Source organism: Alexandromys fortis, unplaced genomic scaffold, assembly GCF_014885135.2.
Source record: "Alexandromys fortis isolate MF-2015 unplaced genomic scaffold, M_Fortis_MF-2015_v1.1 scaffold_27, whole genome shotgun sequence".
In the NCBI taxonomy this organism is placed as follows: domain Eukaryota; kingdom Metazoa; phylum Chordata; class Mammalia; order Rodentia; family Cricetidae; genus Alexandromys; species Alexandromys fortis.
The window spans coordinates 1,078,995-1,098,628 of NW_026067952.1; the positions used below are offsets into that span (position 1 = coordinate 1,078,995).

General features: G+C 40.1%; 1 protein-coding gene across 1 annotated transcript in view; it reads right to left on the reverse strand.

The window, feature by feature from the left end:
• Positions 1-230: 230 nt before the first annotated feature.
• The window catches only part of Cse1l (chromosome segregation 1 like), a 46,836-nt gene continuing 27,432 nt past the window's right edge, over positions 231-19,634 (reverse strand). Inside the window, exons 9-25 of the mRNA XM_050151084.1 lie at positions 17,239-17,406; positions 17,010-17,139; positions 16,193-16,258; positions 15,335-15,537; positions 14,583-14,667; positions 12,696-12,757; positions 10,532-10,668; positions 9,523-9,626; positions 8,121-8,218; positions 6,214-6,364; positions 5,891-6,099; positions 5,317-5,414; positions 5,134-5,219; positions 4,694-4,775; positions 3,295-3,441; positions 1,849-2,080; positions 231-687 (exon numbers count right to left, since the gene is read on the reverse strand). Of these exons, the coding sequence (XP_050007041.1) occupies positions 598-687; positions 1,849-2,080; positions 3,295-3,441; positions 4,694-4,775; positions 5,134-5,219; positions 5,317-5,414; positions 5,891-6,099; positions 6,214-6,364; positions 8,121-8,218; positions 9,523-9,626; positions 10,532-10,668; positions 12,696-12,757; positions 14,583-14,667; positions 15,335-15,537; positions 16,193-16,258; positions 17,010-17,139; positions 17,239-17,406 (2,148 nt within the window). The 3' untranslated portion in view covers positions 231-597. The remainder of the gene's footprint in view (positions 688-1,848; positions 2,081-3,294; positions 3,442-4,693; positions 4,776-5,133; positions 5,220-5,316; positions 5,415-5,890; positions 6,100-6,213; positions 6,365-8,120; positions 8,219-9,522; positions 9,627-10,531; positions 10,669-12,695; positions 12,758-14,582; positions 14,668-15,334; positions 15,538-16,192; positions 16,259-17,009; positions 17,140-17,238; positions 17,407-19,634) is intronic.

Sequence of the window (19,634 nt, forward strand, 5' to 3'; positions counted from 1 at the left end):
TACACTCACGAAGTCCAGAGGGGAAAGTGGAAAGATTTAAAGAAATTCTTCATTTTTATGAAAGCATCAAAACCCTGTCCTGAAGATGCTCTTAGATACACATTTTTGTGTTTTTAATTGCTGATTTTAGACTTCAACTATGAAATGTGCACAGCTTGGTAAGTCAACAAGTGATCCTTTACTTTTTCGCATTTCCAATAAAAGCTTAAAGAAACAGACAACAGTACAAATGACGAGAGAAATACGAGCTTTAAAAGAAAGGGCTTAGTTAGAAACAAATAAGTCTCCACAGGGAAGGTCTGCCAAAAATCTGAAATAATCCAAACCGTGCAAATGCTCAACATAGACCCATGGCCATACATGGCATTGTAAATACTTGTCCCATGAAGCCACAAACCAGACAAGATACCAGTTATATTGATGTTCAACACAAACAGCCTTGTTTGCTTAGAGCAGTATTTACTGTCCTCTGTAAGATGGAGTTTGTCACAAATTCAAGAGGTTGAAAACCTGTACTGTTTTCACCAGAGCTGTGCTGAGGAGTCCACATGGTTCCTAAGAAACCATCCTGGGCCCATGGGGTCAGGAAGAAGCCGTTCACAGCAGGGTAACGCTGGCTGCCTGCAGGTAGCCTTGAAGGTACTGCAATGCTTCTGCATTGAGGCTGGTGCTCACCATGGAGGGAACCTGTGAGGGAAGGAAGCACATGGTGTTGGAGGCTCTTGTGTCACACACAGACTGGTACCTGAATGAATGCTTGCCGCCAGGTGGGGAAAGGCAGCTAGTTCTTGTCCCTGTCCACAGGAGGTAGAAATAACTGACTTCATTCCTTCAAAACGGCTGGGCTTAGGGGCAGGTGAGAAAAGGTACTGTATGGGTAGAGGAAGTTTGATCCCCAGGACTCATTCAGCGGAAGGAGAAAACTGACTAGTCAAGTGACCTCTACAAACATCTCAAAAACTAAGGTAGATGGCCTCTGAAAAATCCAAGATTGCCCTCTGGCCTATACATACACACATACACATGGTAGACCCATAAAGAATTACTGTTAGTGGTGCTATGGTTGATAAAAGATTTTTGTTGTTTTTGTTTAAACGGGTTCTCTGTAACAGCTCTAGACGTCCTGCAACCAGGCTGTCCTGAACTCCTGCCTCTGCCTCCTAAGTGCTGGAATTAAAGGCTTGTACCACTAACATCTGATAAGGTTTTTATGTTCTTTTAGTTTACAGACAAATTATGTAACCCAGGTTTGCCTAAAACTCACAGCTATCCACCCAACTCAGGTGGGATTGCATGTTTGGCAAATAAATAAATAAATAAATAAATAAATAAATAAATAAATAAAAATAAAATTGTTAGTTAGTTAAGCCTAATTAATTAAGTACTTCTGTAAACTTGGATAAAACAAGTAATTTACAAAATGTTGGTAATTATTTTAGCTGGGTTTGTCATGTTGTTTCTACAGGTAAAAAAGAAAACTACAATATAGTAGAAAAATGCTGAAAGACTAGCTAAATGCAGCTAAAAGGCCAGAATTAGATTGAATCCATGATCTCTTACCTAATTTCTGAGTATGTTGCAGGTTGTTTGTTTTTATGTTTTGGAACAGGGTTTTCTGTGTAGCCCTGACTGTCCTGGAACTCTGCCCTCTGACTGCTGGGATTATGGGTGGTATGTGCCACCATGCATAGCACGTTAGAGTTTTTAAAGTTGTTTAAAAATATTACCCCCCCCCCAAAAAAAAAAGAAAAAGAAAAAAGGGTTCCTTAGAATCCCAAGGTGCAAGAGCTACTGATGAGGACTTGGGGGCCAGTCTTGCCCCCAAGAATGGACAGCACAGACACTTACCCTTCCTGGACAAGCCGTAGACAGTTTGTGAAGTGACTGTGCCAGGTGGATTTTGGGGTTGTTCACCATCTGACCTACAGGGTCATGTTCTTTTTTACCAGCAAATGCTAGTTGTGAGAAGGCAGTCTGGTATCCTGGCGTATCTTCTATGTCGATAAAATGCTCTTCGTCAGGAATGGTATCATCTTCAGGTAACTCAAAAAGGCCAATGAGAGATTGTAACAAAGGAGTCCTGGATGGTAAAAAAGAAAGAAAAGCACAGAAAATTACGTATTTTTATTTTTTGTGTAATAGCCCTAGCTGACCTAGAGCTAGCTCTTGTAGACCAGGCTGGCCTCGAATTCAAAGATCAAAGAGATCCACCTGCCTCTGACTCCTGAGTGCTGGGATTAAAGGCATGCACCACTACCACCCAGACAGATAGTTTATGTACAAAATTCCAGAAATAAAAGAAATGAAGGCAAGCTGGGCGGTGGTGGCGCACGCCTTTAATCCCAGCAATCAGAGGCAGGCAGATCTCTGTGAGTTCAAGACCAGCCTGGTCTACAAGAGCTAGTTCCAGGACAGGCTCCAAAGCTACAGAGAAACCCTGTTGGGGGGGGGGGGAGGAGAGAAAAAAACAAAACAAAAAAGAAATGAAGGCATGAAGACAGCAGTGGTTTCCAGACCAGCCTATGCTACATAGTAACAATGTATCCCAAAATAAAGTGGCTAGGGATAAACAGTTTTGAATAACAATCTCTGAGAGAGCCAGAGTCCAATTACTATAGTAAGACGGGCTGGTAAGGGCAGCCTCGGCGGCATCAGCAAGCTTCTGGTTGAACAAGAGAGCAAGCCTCAATAAAGTGTGAATGAGTGGAAAATATGCAAATGAACCCAGACAGGTGTGTTCATACACACATGAACACATCTATAAACATACCCCTCCAAATCAAGAACTAAGGCCACTGGCTGGGGCTGAAAGATAGCTAAGTGGTTAAGAGCAATGGCTGATCTTCCAGAGGTCCTGGGTTCAGTTCACAGCACCTACCTAGTACCTAACTGTATCTGTAATGGGATCTGATGAATTCTTCTATAGAGCGCTCACCTACATAAGTAAATAAATCTTAAAAACAAAAAAATCAAAGTCCTAGTCAGAAGGTGGTGGTGCACTCCTTTAATCCCAGCATTTGGGAGGCAGAGGCAGGGAGTTCGAAGCCAGCCTGGTGTACAGAGCAAGTTCTACAACAGCAAAACCTGTCTAAAAAAACAAATTAAGAACCAAAACCAGATCTACCACTAGCATTAGGAGTTGTAGGAAGGAGAACTGCTTAGATTGTAGTATGAGACACTGATACCAATAAAGTGTCTACACGTCATGTTAAAACTGACTAGATCAGAACACAATCTGCAGCCACAGACTTGGGAACACTTCACTTTCCCCTACTCTCAGAAGGGAGTACTCACCACAGCTTGGTGTACTCAGTATCCATCATTGGTGGACATTCGGTAAGTAATTTGGTTATGCCAACCGCACAGATTTTTTTCTCCACATTTCCAGATACTTTCTGAATCTCTGGAATAATGATTTTTTCCAAAACCATTCCAAACATTCTATTAATAAAAGCAAAACACATCACTCAGTATCAGACAAGCACTAAGTGAAACAATTAGATGTTGTTTCTAGTCAGTGGTTTTAAATGAATGAAATAAAGTACTACTGTCTCAACTGACTGCCACGGTATCTTGATTAACACAGTTACTATAAGCCTTCCCTTAAGCAAAACCTTTGCAGCTTTTGTGGGCAGGGCAGGTGGGAAGAATTACACACTTAAAATGTTACTCAAATTGCCTATTTTTTTTGAAAAGCTGCTCAAGACATTTTTGAAAAATTAAGGACACAGCTAAGATACAAAAGCCAGAGCACCTACCACTGGCAAGGACCAGTGTGCCAGTTCTAGATTAGGAAGTTTCTGTCTTTCTTTGCTTAAACACCTATAAGCACATAAATGCTGACAGTGCATTTAATCAGTCCTTGAATATGCTTTTGATAACATTCTGGAAGTAAAACTTCTCACATTCTAATTAATTCAAAATCCTTATTTTGTAGGTTTCAAATTATCTTAAGTACAGAAGTACAGAAAATAGATCAAAGGTGGGGTCTTTACTGCCCTATATCAAGAGGACATTTTTTAAAAAGATTTATTTATTATGTATACAATGATCTGCCTGCATGTATCCCTACAGACAGAAGTTGGCACCAGATCTTATTACCGGTGGTTGTGAGCCACATATGGTTGCTGGGAATTGAACTCAGGACCTCTGGAAGAGCAGTCAATGCTTTTAACCACTGAGCCATTGCTCTAGGCCCAAGAGGACATGTTTTGCTCTGTGTAAAAGGGTCCCAAAGGGCAGTAGATATGTTTCAGACAGCCCCACAATCCCCTACTACTAGAAATTGTATTTTCTTATACTACTTTCCAAGATAATTGATTTTAAAGTCAGTCTGTACAGTTTTGGGATATTTTGTCACATGATTTTCCCCTTAACAGCTGTCCTCGATCTCGTCTCCTAGTTCCCTATAGGTCACAATATCAAACACATTCTGTGAAGTCAGAACCAAGCTTCACCAACTGCAAGGTTCTATCACTGCCACCAGCTGCTGCCGTTGAACAGTGCATCTCTTAGTAGATGCTGAGCTGTGTGAAGAATGTCAGAAACTTGAGAAATGAGGCCTTTCTATGTCCGGAAGGCTTCCAAAACCTATCCCAAACCAGAACAAAGTCACCATCAACAAACACACACACCTAGTTCATACTAAAGAGATCAAATAATTTTCTTCTTAAAAACAAAAGCCGTAACTCACTTTGGTTGTATGCCATCAAATATTTCTTGCAATGCTAACGCTCCATACTTAATGCAATATAAATTAATAAACACTAAGAAACCTGTTGAAAAAAGACAAAGTATTATTAGTGGAATGAACTGAAATTTTAAGAAATTTCTCTTTACCTGCCATGGGAATGTATATATCAGCACTTGCTCCCAAGACACTCCAGAGTGGCCTCCTTGTTAGGATCACAGTCTTATGCATCTCCACATCACTATTTCTACTGAAAAGGGTTTTTCTCCCTAAACTTACACAAACCAAACGCCAAACTTTGGAACATAATGCATTTCAAACTAAGCAATTGTTTGGGAAACAAACATTTTTCCAGATATTTATATGTAATATTTATGACTGATAAAAGGTCTGCCCACCACCAAGAGTCTCAAAATCCTCAGTTTTCTAAATGATTTGCTTACTCTTGATAAACTTGGTGGTCTTGGAACTCTGCAGTCTCTGGAACAGTAGAATAAAGATCTGCTTCCTGTACTGGTCAACTGACTCACTAAATACCCGAAGAGAAGAACACAGATCATCAGGTCAGTCCTATGAGCATGTAACACAATCTTTACTTCAATACACAGGGGATTAATATGACTCACGGAGGCATGTGCTCTATTATGCTGTTGAGAAGATAGAAGCCTTGGTGATCATTTGCTTTGGATGCAATTAGCTTCTGGAAAACACCCAGTAACCCAGGCTGCAACAAATCAGATAAAAAAAAAAAAATGAGAACCCAAAGAAGTGGAGACTGATTCTACAAGTTCCATAGGCTGTTATTTTGGAAAGCGACTACCACCAAACAATGCAACCAGCTTCATTCTTTTGCTTACTAGTGGACTGAGAATCATGTAGCATTGGCTACATGGAGCCAAAGATGACTTTGAACTTTTAATCCCCCTGCTCCATCTCCCCAGAACTGGGATTCTATGTGTGCAACCATTCCCAGCCTTTCCTAGCTCTTATTTTTGAACTGTAAAGGGTGAAGATGACACGCCCTCTTACCATAATAACCCATTCAAGGTAAAGCTTTGAAATTAACCTACTGGCTCTTATTTTTCCACTACAGATATGATAACCAAATAATAGCTGATATCAGCAAAGTATACATTACCATTCCTATTAATCACATCTCATTTTATTGAATTTAATTATTTTAAGGAAATCCTGACTCACAATTTTGTCAGCTGCAGCACTTGCTATGGTACTTGAGCCTCGTTCTAAGAATGCCTGGAGCAGCCTCACTAGAGCAGGAATGTTTCCTGTTCTTTCCCAGAGCACTGGCTGAAGGAGGTGCGGAAACAAGGCCATATATGAAGATGGGATATCATTTTTGTGTGTTTCCAGAAGCAAAGACATCACTTGAAAGACATAGGGAATAAATTCTGTTGATGAAATTCAAAGAGAATCGTTACTGGCAGCCTGCACAGCTGTGGTATAAAGGGCAGCACTGTATAACCACAGTCTCATCACATAAGAAGAGACTTCTGCCATCTTACCTTGTACATCATTTTGTAAGATTTCAGTGAACACTAAGAATAGAGCCTCCTCAAAATTCACAACAGCAGCAGGGTTAGCTTTGCAGGTTATTCTTATAGACAAGCATATTGCTTCAAACATGTAGTGATTAAAATGAGGTTTGCTGGGATTCTGAAATAATAAAACCAAGGAAATACCATCTGAAAAATCCAAGTGACTATATTACCTAGATAGAGCAGAACACACTTGATCCTCCTAAAAACAGTTAAAATAGATGTTAGCTCCTTTTAAAATGGCAAAGGGGGGGCATGAACACACCTTTAATCCTAGCACAAGGGAGGCTGAGACTTGCAGATTCTCTGAGCTCTGGGCCAACTACATAGGTAGTTCCAGGCTAGCCAGGGATACACAGTGAGACCCTGTCTTAATGAAATAAAATAGTGGAGCTCGAGCTATGACTCAGTGGTTCTGAACACTGGCTGCTTTTACAGAGGACCTGGTTCTGTTCCCAGCACTCGGAGTGTGGTGGCTCACATCCATCTGTAAAATTCAGTTCTGAGGAATCTGACACACCCCTCTTTTGAATTTGGTGGGTACCAAGTATGCACACAGTACAAACACTCATACACAGAAAAACAAGTAAATTACCAGTAAGAATGAAGGAAAAAAAAATAAACCAGTGTTTGTTTCTTATTTGTTTATTTTGGGAGTGTTAATGCTGGGAATGAAACTCACAGCTTGGCACACTCTAGGGAAGTGCTCTACCACTTAGCTAGCTAGGTCTTTCACAGCTCCATTTGGATTAGGTAAGCTGTAGTCCCCAGGTCTGTAAGAGTGATCTTAAAGCCAATTGTCCTCAGAGACCCACACTCCAGGCAGTGGGAACAGCCCACTCTGGCCCTGCCCGGCATGGACACCCGTGTGTCGGGTCTGCAGACTCAACAAGAGCAGTTCTATCTTCTCAAGCACTCTTGCAAAGTCACCATGAGCTGGCTAGAGCAGAAGAGAGCACGCACAAGGTGTGTGTGTGTGCTCACACAACCCTGCCTTGTTCTCCCTCCATTCCCGAAGTGCCAAAGCAGTTCTACACTAAGAAAGGAGGCAAAAGATAATCAGTCTGCTTTCAAACTAATACTCTCTCACTTTTTAAGAGAAAAGGTCTCACTATGCAATCTTGGCTGGCCTTAACCTTAGAGACCCTCCTGCCTCTGCCCCGAGTGCTAGCATGAAAGGTGTGAGCTATCTATCATACCTCACCAACTCTACTACTTATGAATTCAAATACTTTTTCAGAGCATATCATGCTTGTGTTCCCATACTTTCATAAAAGCATGCCAACATGAGGCCAGAAGAATGCTCAGACCTCCTTGTTTGAGCTGCTACAGGCCATGATGCAAATACTGCAGATGGCAACTGATAATTCAGATGTCAACCCACCAGATGAATAATTCTCTGATGGAGGAGAACCCAGTTGAACGTATGTATAGGAGAGAATTGTACCTAGAGAACAAGAGCTGGGAATAAAGAGCATGACCCTCAGACGTGAGTCTCCTTCCCTCAGAAAGACAGGACGTTTTTGTAAGCCCTGCTGCTCTGAAGGCATTCTTTCTGCAACCCTGGTGTAATTCAGGGATTGGTCTCAGGCTGCAGGACCTCCTACTACACCTGGCCTGGTGCCCAAGGGCACTGAGCTCAAACAATTCACAGGAAATTGAAAAGCAATCCCATGGGCTGGCAAGAATGCCTAGCAGGGTGAAGGCACTTTCTGACAAGCCTGACAGTATGAGTTCAACATCAAGAATCAACATGGCGTAAGGAGAGAACTTCTGCAAGTTGTCCTCTCACCTCCACACACATCACAGCATCAGTGTGCCCACATACACAGTCAATGTTTTTAAAATGCAATCTTATTCTTAAGGGCTGTTACCTTACTAACAGCTAACAGCTTCTGTGTGAGCTGAGTGATGAGAGTAGCGATATAGGGGATTATGGCTTCTTGCAGGAGGGAGAAACTTCTCATGATAGCTGTAAAATATAAAAACAGCAAACGGTTTAGTTAATCATTAAAATAAAAGTGAGTGGAGGAAAAGGCCACTACTTAAATAAAAATCTAAGATGCTTAAATATTCCCTATATACCATCCTCCATTTAAAAATGTCTCCCTTCTTTTATATAAGGCTAAAGGTTGGCAACATTAGGTGGAGAATATTAAAGCACATCTATGAGACCAAGGTTTAAATAATTCAACAAGGAACAATAAAAACATTACTAGATAAGTAAAGGAGCAGATAAAGGAGGAGGAAGGCACAGTGGGGTGGCAAGGACAGCAAACCAGAGCATTCAGTAACAGACCTCAATCTCATGATTTTCAATTAGAAACCACTAGAAGAACTATTAGCCAAGATCTAAAATAAACAATCTCAGCTCACAGGAAAGTAGAAGAAAACACTGGTTACTGATCTCCTTAAAGACATTAAAAAGCTAAATACAGAGTCCATACTATAAAAACCCTGCACATCAACAGGTGCCTAAAAACACGTGGCATAGGAAAGGCATACACTGGTAAGCTAAATATGACTATTATCTTCACATAGACTAATTTCCAGATTCAGTGTTTACTAAAAAGCCCTGCTACGAAATGGTAGACCCAAGCAACAGAATCTATTATCTCTTGGTTCCCAGTTGTGCACAAAGTGTTTCCTCTACCTGAACACACACACACATCAACACAGCCTAAGTTAAGGCAGTCAAAGGATGTGACACTATTTTTTGAAAAGGCATGCACACTAGGAACACAGTAACAAAGACCACAGATCCCTTTGTTGTCCTCATGGTATTGAAGCCCACATATATACAGTCCCAAAATCCTGATGGGAGCTGGAAGATCAGGGAGTTCCTTTGGCAAGCAAATGCCATGATCTAAGAGCACTAAGGCCTTTGAGGTGTGACAGTGAGAAAGACAGATTGCTCCCAGAAGATAAAGCTGGTACCAAGAGACTTTCCTAAGGCAGTGCATGGCAGATCACTACTGCTGCCAGCATTCCCACTAAACAGAGCGCAGCTGATCTTTGCCCTCTGAAAGTAACTCTAGGAAAGGAAAAATGAAATTTTGCAACATTTTTTACACAAGGAGCAGCACTTCATCAACCTAAAATAAAACATTTTTGAAAAACTGTTAGTTAATAAGGTAACAGAAAAAAAAAAAAACTTTTTTTGGACAAACAGTACCTGGTTCTTGAAGAATGTAACCTAATGTATAACTAAAGTGTTTACCTTGTAATCTGAGGTTAGATACTTAGTTATGGTCTGTACACCAGGGAAATGCCTACCTTTCATAATATATTCATTTTCTGAAGAGCCAGGAAGTGTGAGAGCTTTGAAAAGGTTTGTTAGCAGAATCTCAACAAACGGTGCAATTTCTGCAGCTGTAAAACTATAGATAAAAAAACAGCTTTCAGTCACTGCCAACTGTCGAGCTTTTCAGTACGGAGCCCTGGGTACTACTGCAGCACACTCCTTAGCATAAACAAGCATCTCTAACCAGTGAGAACTGGTGCGCAACACTGATAAATAACTGCTCACATGCGCACGTCACACTCCTAATTAGGCACACCCGAGTAACTGAACACATACACACACCAGGTGAACTCAGTATCTTCTCAATCTGCAGTCTTCTTGGTTCCTATCTACCACCATGGAGAACAGCACTCACAATCAGGAGGGTTCAGGCACACTCTTTTCTTGGAGGTGCAGCACGTGCTCTCTGCATGCATATCTGGGCCTGAAGAGGCCACACAGGGCAACCTTTCATCCTGAGTGGTAACTGAGCGTGTCTGTGCTCAAGGCTGGGTGAAGAACAAAGCCTAAGACTGTGTTCCATGTCTTACCTAGAGCTTGGTTTCAAGAAATAACACTTGAAAAACGGCATAGAGACAGGCTGCTACACACACTGAGCTGCCCTCTGCTTTAGTCTCAATCTCATGGACACTGAATACTCAAGTCTCCCTCCATGTTTTCCTCTCTCCTTTGGCTGCTAGAAGATTACAAATAAAACTTGCAGCCTCTTTATTATTTAAGGCCCTCTGACATACCAGTTTCCATTAACCACACTACCGTTATTTTCCTTTGCTCTAATCCATTATCACAATGAGTCTATTTGACAAGTTGTGTTACATCCTTTTGGAGTGAAGGAAGGTAAACGAACAAAAATTACACATATACATTTTTATGAAGACTAATAACATTTATGAACATATCCAAAGACATTTCAAAGCAGTAAGGTATGCCCTCAGCCCTAAGCTAGAAAGTATGCGGATGAATCAGAAATCAAATACTTACAGAGTAGCATTATTTGGACCTCTCATAGTAAACAGCCTTTCAAGAGCATGTGCAGCGTAAGTATGGACAACAATGCTTTCAGCCTGCAGATGACTAATCAAGAGAGGAATAGAAACTAAAAGGTGCTCTTTTGGTACCTGAAAAACACATTAACAAATCTTCTAAATCCGATTATTATTTAATAAAAGACAATGGAAAAATGGGATACACTGACATTAAAAACAGCACCCCCCAAACTCTGCTGTACTGTAGAATGATATATTGTTAAAAACACAAAATATGAATGGTTTGAAACCCACTAATTTTTTAAAAAGTTTCTTTTGGGGAGGGGGGGTGTTCTGACAGGGTTTCTCTGTATAGCCCTGACTGTCCTGGAACTCACTCTGTAGATCAGGCTGGCCTTGAACTCACAGAGAATGACTTGCCTCTGCCTTCTCAGTGCTGGTATTAAAGGTGTGCACCATCATCACCCCGCTGAATAGATTAATTCATGTGTATGAAAAAGCCTTGATGCAATGACACCTCACTGGCAATATCCCTGGAGCCACTGGGTGGTCTTCTCCAAGCTGCTGTTTGAGATAAAATACCCCTAAGGAGCCTTGGCTGATATGAGCCTTACTCATGGAGATCCATCCTGCCTTTGCTTCTCAGATATGGGTAACCTGGCTTCAGATGGTGGTCTTTGAATAAAATCATAACCTTTGAGAGGAGTTCTAGGAAGGAAACGTACAAGAGGAGCCTGGAACATTTTGTTATTTGAGAAAAACTCTCAGAGGTTATAGAGTCTATATCAAGACACAGAAACCTTGTTGGCCAAAAATAGGCAGCTAAAACACCCTAAAGCCTGCATGTGTAACCCTACAAGAGTGTGTTTTCTTTTGTAGAGACTGATAATTATACTATCCATTGACACAATAATGGTGGTGTTAAGATACAGTAAAAATCACAAGGGTACATGTTTTGAAAGAGTAAATCAAGATTATACAAAACATATCTGGAAAGATTAAAATGCTATTAAAAAATGAATTGATGGGGCTGGAGAGATGGCTCAGCGGTTAAGAGCATTGCCTGCTCTTCCAAAGGTCCTGAGTTCAATTCCCAGCAACCACATGGTGGCTAACAACCATCTGGAATGAGGTCTGGTGCCCTCTTCTGGCCTTCAGGCATTCACGCGAACACAATATTGTATACATAATAAATAAATAAATATTTAAAAAAATGAATTGATGATAGCAATTTTTCTTCACATGAACCAACTGATAAATGTTATTTCTAAAAATGGACAGCTGTGATTGTGTCTGGTCTGATGGAACGAAACAAAACGTATCTAATACATTTCTCTTCTCTTGGGAGGCTACATCCAATCCAACTACCAACTCCAACAAGATCAAAATAGAGATCAATTTTTCGGTAAAGGTGCTTGCAGCCATGCCTGCTGTTTCATACACATGGCAGGAAGAGGGGCCACCCCATCCAGTACCCCTCTGACCTCTATATCTGTGCTGTGGCATGCCTACCGACCCAAAATAAATTTATTACTTCAAAATAGCAATACAGAGACTAGAGGAATACAATACCACCCTAAGGATGCAATCAGCTAAGGCAGAATGTGTGACTCTGCGATTTCAGTGACTATTCTCTGACAGATATGATAAGTAGATCAGGTCTGTGACAAAGTAGGCAGTATCAGAATTGTCAACTACAAACAACCTAGTTTGGGTCAATCCTCCCCCCCCCCCCCAAAAACAGGGTTTCTCTGTGTGGTCCTGGCACTAGCTCTGTAGACCAGGGTAGCCCTGAACTCAAGAGATCTGCCTGACTCAGCCTCCTGAGTGCTGAGATTAAAGGTGTGTGCCACCACCACCCAGCCAAATTTTTAATAAAACTGTTATAAAACATAAGATACTAAACTAAGGTGGGTTATAGAGATCAACACATGAGAACACTTGCTTGTTATCATATGTGAATCCATGAGGTTCAGTTTTCAGGGTAAGAAGTAGAAAAACAAGACATTTAAGGGAAATTAAGCATCATCTGGAATCACAGGTTATTAAAGAGGATTTTTTTTAGTTAGATACAGATGTCAAATACTAATTACACGGGAGACTGGAGAAGTTGCTGCATAAAACTATTAAATGCCAGATGGGGAAAAAGCACTACTTACTTGATTCCTAAAAATCATAATATATTTGATACCATCAGCTTTAAGAACAGGAAACTCATTCACTATTAAAAAAAAAACAAAAAACAAAAACACAATTACATAAGATTACTCACAAATCAGTGACATCAGAGCTTAAACAATGGAGCTACTACTGGTCAAGTGACTGGAGTTTGGCTGCTGCGCAATGTATGTCAGTGTCCCAACAATTAAGCTGTTCTGAACTCACATCATTCAGTTGGGATTTGCTTTCAATTCCTCTAGTGAAAGAAAAACAAATTGGTGATAAAATACCAGCCAGCTGTTGCTAATCATAAAGCCAGCTGGACAATGGAGGCATAGAAGCTTATCGAACTACCGTTGACCCCTGTGTGTATATATACTTTCATTGTGTAACTCTGCTTAGTCTGCAACTTGATATGTGTGTGTATGTCTCTGAGTTCTTGGCCAATCTGATCTAGACTTGAGGGAGGGAGGGAGGGAGGGAGGGAGGGAGGGAGGGAGGGAGAGAGAGAGAGAGAGAGAGAGAGAGAGAGAGAGAGAGAGAGAGCGCATGTGCGTGAGCAGGCTGGTCACAAACTCATAGAAAGTTGGCTGTCTTTTGGTAAGGGAATTAAAGGCATACTCCAGCGATATCCTGAGTTTGTGCATGGCACTGTCCTTCCTTATCATGGTTGCCATGGGAAAACAGCAGCCATGGCCTTGTACTAACCAATGGCCATGGGCCTCAGCAAGGACCATAAGGGGACAAAGAACATGAGCATGCCAACACACAGCCAGCGATAAGGGCACCTCACTAAGCACCCAAGTTCTTGCGGGACATGAGGCTTTGTAGCCTATGAGTGGTGTGCCATGGAGCTGCTCAAGGTGTCCAAGGACAAACTCAGGTATGCACATCTGTGCCAAGAGGAAGCAGGAAGAGCTAAGCAACATGCTAGTGGCCATGGGAAGGTGGTGGCCAAAGACTGATAACTCCCACCCCCATAAACGATGATGACACACACACACAAAAAGGTATGCTCCAGAATGCCTGGCTATATACATTCCTCTTAGCAAAAAAGTTTAAGGAATTATCTCAATTTACATCAGCATATTCATAAACATGGGAAACTTTTCTTACCAATTTCACATACTTTGAAACTAAATTTGATTTCTTTCCTTGTTTCTTTAAGGCAGAATATGATCCATCACCATATGGCCTTGAACGTGTCCTGTTGCTTTAGAAGTCTATGAACTCCTTAGTCTTCTTGCCTCAGCTTTGAAAATGCTGGGATTATAGACCCACCCACCCACCCACCCATCCATCCATCCATCCATCCATCCATCCATCCATCTATCTATCTATCTATCTATCTATCTATCTATCTATCTATCTATCTATCTATCTATCTGTGACAGGGTCTCACTATGTAGCTGCAGTTATCCTGGAACTCAAGTCTAGATCAGATTGGCCTAGAACTCAGAGACCTGGTGCCTCATGGGTGTTGACAATAAATCCATGTGCTACCACAACTGGCTAAAATTTTTATTTAATGTGTTTGTTTTTCCTGCACTTAAATGTGTGCTGGAATTAAAGATGTTGACCACCACAACCATCTTAGAACTTTTAATTTACTTTCTTTTCCTTCCTATATGAAAAACACAATAAAAATGTAGCAGGATAACAAAGCCAAGTTTCAGTCTGTCTCCTTACTCCTAGTTTCTTCTAAAACAAACAAAAAAAGTATTGTCAGGTTAATTTTACATAGACAGGAGCTAAGGAAACCACATCATTACTGCCTCTGAAAATTCCAGTGATAGGGAGCCCTGAACTTCTGCCATATTATTGTAGCAAAAACTGGGGGTACAACATTATAAGTTATAGAAAAGAAACAATTTCACAAAACTCACCATTATTTGACTTTAAATCAGGAAGTATGTGATTCACAAAAAATTCAGTTAGGTTTACAAGTTCATTGGCTTGTGTGATTCCATGCTGAAAAAAATACATAACAGTAAAATAACACAAAATATCCGCATACGATAGCACAAACTTAGGAGATGAGCGCTTCATTTAACCCTCTATTATTGAGTATAAATGTTTTACTTCATCTATGTCTATGCCCCACATGTATGTCAGGTGCCTGAGGAGGCCAGAAGAGGGTATCCGGTCCCATGCAATTGAAGTTACAGAAGGCATGAACCATGTAGATGCTGGGATTTGAACCCAGGTCTTCTGGAAAAATAGATGGTACACTTAACCAAAAAGCTATCTCTTCATTGTTTTTCCTTTTTCTTTCATGAGCCAGGATCTCACTACGTAGCACTGAGGGTCTTGAGCTCACGGTTCTCCTCTAGCCTCTTCTGTGCTGGTATTATCTTTTCAGCCCAGAGATGAATACCCAAATTTTTAGATATAAAACAAAACTGTCTTAAGACAATAAATGTTCCTAAACCAATTAGTTTAGCTAAATTAATTATGTTTTATACAGTGGAGTAAGAATGGGCAGTGTGGATCAAGAGGCAAGTATGTAGTTCATCCACATGAAGCTGTGTGGAGAGTACATTAAGAGCAAGAGGCTGCATTAGCAGATAGACCTTTCTTTTTGAGTCCTGTGGTTGTTAAGCTGTTTCAGAAACAAAACTAACAAGAAAAGATTTACCTTCTGTGTTTGAGCTTTGGATGCCAAAGACGTGACAAGGTAAATGGCTGCATCTTTGTGTTTCCAGTTGACAGAAGGATTTTTTGCATATTCCTGGAGCATAGAATTAACATAACCAGAGAAGATTCCTGTCACAGGACCTTCAAAAAATTTGCATAATCCTCGTACAAGATCACAAGCAGCCCTGCGTCTAGTATCAATATCTATAAAATCGAAAGAAAATGTATCTTGGGACAAAGAAGCAATCAACCAGTCCAATTTTTAAGAAACTTTCAGCAACACAAAGAACGTACTTTTTCTCTAAAAAAAAAAAAAAAACACCACAGTTTAGAATGAAACTAAAGTGGTTATAATATCATAAATTCCACAAAAATAATTTGAAAAGACAAAAGATTTAAGACCTTTATTTTTGCTTTTGATAAGGACTGAACCCAAGTAATCAATGTAGCAATGTAATCAATATAAGGGCTCTACTATGAGCTATATCCCCAGTTTCTATCAATTGGATCTTTTGAGACAGGGTCTCATATAGCATACGATGGCTTTAGCTGAGGATGACATTGAACTTTTGTATGTGGTGTGTACATATATGTATGTTTCTGTGCACGCACAGGCATTTTTAGTGTGTACAGGCTAGAAGTCAATGTTGAATGTCTTCCTTGATCACTTTATACTTTTTTGTGTTTGTGAAAGCAGATGAGGGGACAAAAGAGAGGAAGGAGACAGAAAGACACAAGGGTCAGAGTTAGAGAAGGAAAAGACTATATACTATTAGCTATTTCCCACATTTATTAGAAAAAAAAAAGCCTTAAAATTGGCTTGCTAGGTGACTATTAACTAAAAAAACCAAATACATACCAGAGCCTTCTAAATCCCTTCTTATATACTCCTCAGAATTATCTTCAAATGCCTCTTCATCAGCAGCTACAGAGAAAGTTGATTAATTTAAGGCGACCTCCAGAGAACACGTCATCACAATCTACATCTGAATTGCTATTCTAAAAGTATTCTTTTTTTTTTCCCACTGTGACTTTAGCAGCAAACACCCCAAAAAGTGAGTAATCGACAAATCATGATTGAAATAAATATTCTTTATTTATTACTTATTATTCCTAAAACCCACCTTCATCTCCAACATTCAAAAGTTTAGGCATCATTCTAGGAATGCCTTCTATTTTGCCAGTAAGTACATTAAAACAAAACACAACTGTATTCACTATTATTTGATAAACTATTTCATGGATAAACACAAGTAGCACAGAAATTATCAGAATAAGGATCTGTCCTTCAGATGTGTCTTGAAAACTCACAATTGAAACAACAATAGCTGGATGGTGGTGTCACACACCTTTAATCCAGCATTTAGGAGACAGAGACAGAGGCAGGAGAATCTCTGTGAGTTCAAGGCCAGTCTGGTCTACAGAATGAGCTCCAGGACAGGCTTCAAAGCTACAGAGAAACCCTTCTCAAAATACCAAAAGAAAAAAGAATAACCACACACACATACACACACACACAAAATCATAGCAATCAGAAGAAGACATCTTATTAAATTGATGTTAAACACCTTTAAACAATAGGGGAGGAGGGGGGGTCTCATGCCTAGCTCACCAGTTTGTACTTTAAAGAACAGCTTTTAATCCCCTGAAAACCCTTTCCACTTTCCCATAATTACCTCTAAATTCCATGTTAGGCACAATAACCTTTTCACAGATACTTGTCAGTGTGTTCTGGTCCTCAAAAAGATTCTTATAATGAGGTCTTTCGCAAACTGAAGCCAGAAATTGAATTGCATTGCTCACCAACTGGAACAAAAGGCAAAAATAATATATTTAAAAGCAAAACTAGTTTTTTAAATGAAATAAACAGGGAAGGAATATTTCCTGTCTCTAATATCATCTTACCAAATCATATTTAACCTCTTGACCTGTTGTAACTAGTAAATTCCAAATGGCTGTGACAAAGCGAGGCAGGTACCGCTGAAACTCTTCATCATACTTTTGTGCATAGAGCGCAGCATTATCACAAATCTGAGACTTTAAAAGCTCCAATAAGCCTGCTTCCTCTTCATCCTCACATGAGAGAAAAGATAAAACTCAAAAACACACAACTTTTAGGTTGATATAAAGGAAGGAGAGAAGCTGTAATTCAGGCATAGGCATCTTTAAAACATAATTAAATCCAAATCAACTATTGTACTGTATTTGTGCTGGCATCACATATGCAAAGTTTTCAATGAAACAAGTGATAAAACCATTATTTACTAATCACTGACAGTAACTCTTAACACCTCCCACCTTTTGATCTTCTAAATATTTATTTATTTAGTGTGCGATATTCTGTCTGTGTGCATACCTGCAGGCCAGAAGAGGGCACCAGACCCTATTACATGTAGATGGTTGTGAGCTACCATGTGGTTGCTGGGAATTGAACTCAGGACCTTTGGAAGAGCAGGCAATGCTCTTAACCTCTGAGCCATCTCTCCAGCCCCTACCTTTTCATTTTTTAAGACGTGGTATCTCAATGTAGCCCTGGCTAACCTGGAACTAGCTCTGTAGACCAGGCAGTCCTCAAATTCACATAACTCTGCCTCCTAAAGGCAAGCGCCACCACTGCCTGCCCCCCCTTAAAAAATAGTCTTTCAATATGTACTAGGCTAGCCTCAAACTAACGATCCTTTGACTTCAACATGCCAAGTACTTGAATTATAGGCAAGCATCACAACATCTAGAGCCTCACTATTTAAGCTGAGTAAGCCTTTTCCTCCTTGTTGATAATGAAGCATTTCAAATATGAGACTGGAATATATGTGGAGACTAAGAGAAATATCTCAGTGTTAAAAAGCACTTCCCATTCCTGCTGAGGACCCAGGTCAATTCCTAGAAGCCAAATGTTAGTTCATGACCAACGAAAACCTCAGTTCCAGGATGTGATATACATTTGCATGTGTGAGGAAAACACACATATACAAAAAATAAAATTTAAAAATATAAAACAGAAAAAAATAACACTATAGAAGCTTGAACGTAAATATATATACTTTCTGTAGCATGGGTTTTTAAAAACTCTATTATTTTCAAGTTTTATGTGCATAGGTGTTTTGCCTATATGTATGCCTGTGCTTCATGTATGCCTGATGCCAGTGGAGTTCAGAAGGGAGCACTGAATTCCCCTAGAACTGGAATTACAGATGGCTGTGAGCCAGTATGTGGGTACTGGGAACTAAACACAGGCCTTCTGTGTCAGAGATGTTGGTGCTTTTAACCATTAGGCAATCACATCAGTGCACTCCCATTTTACTATTATGTTGCTATTCCACAGAGGATTATCATTTTATTACTAAGTATACTAGTATGTGCAACGCCCTATCTCCAAACAAAGTAACACTATAAGGTTTGTATGAACACTTCGCTATAAAATATTTAACAGCTGGGGGAACACAATAGGAAGCTAGGAGCACTTGCTCCTCTTGCAGCCCTGGGTTCACTTGTCAGTATCCAAACAGAAGTTCATAACCACTGGCAACTCCAGTTCCAGGGGATCAAACATCCTCTTCTGGCCTCTGCAGGCACGGCACGAATGTGGTGCATATATGTATGCAGGCAAACACTAACACACATAAAATATTTTTAAAATAGCAGCCTTTAATGAATATAACTTTAAGTAGGGTTCACCAACTGCATTGAAACTGAATAGTGCAGTCTCTCCTTGTGCCCATCACACTTTGAGTCCAAACCTGAGTGACTGCACATTTTTGATTAGCTGTATGGACCAGTCTCTCCTCCACATACTATCTCTTTCACAGAGTTGGACATTTCTCAACTCTTATGAACTTTGCAAATATATGCTAGAAAATAAATTAACAATAAACTAAATATTGAGTTGGGAATGGTGAAGCATGCCTTTAATAACCTAACTTAAGAGGCAGAGGCCAATACATGTGAGTTCAAGGCTAGCCAGGTCTACAACCGAGTTCCAGGAAAGCTGGGGCTACCCAGAAGAACCCTGCCTCAAAGGGAGAGAAAATAAAAAGTCATCAAGCATGGCAACAAATGCTATTATTTGCTGAGCTATCTTACAAGCTCCCCAACCCACTTTTTTTGTTTCATAAGACAGGGTCTTGTAGACGAAAATAGGAACATATTCAATATAATTTAAGTTTGTATCAATATACAAAAATCTAAATCAATGTAAATTGCCTATAAATAATAGCCCACAAGTATTCACTCTATTACTCGCTATTATTAGTATAGGCTTAGGGATCTCTTTAAAAAGGGGGGGGATTAGATGAGATAAATAA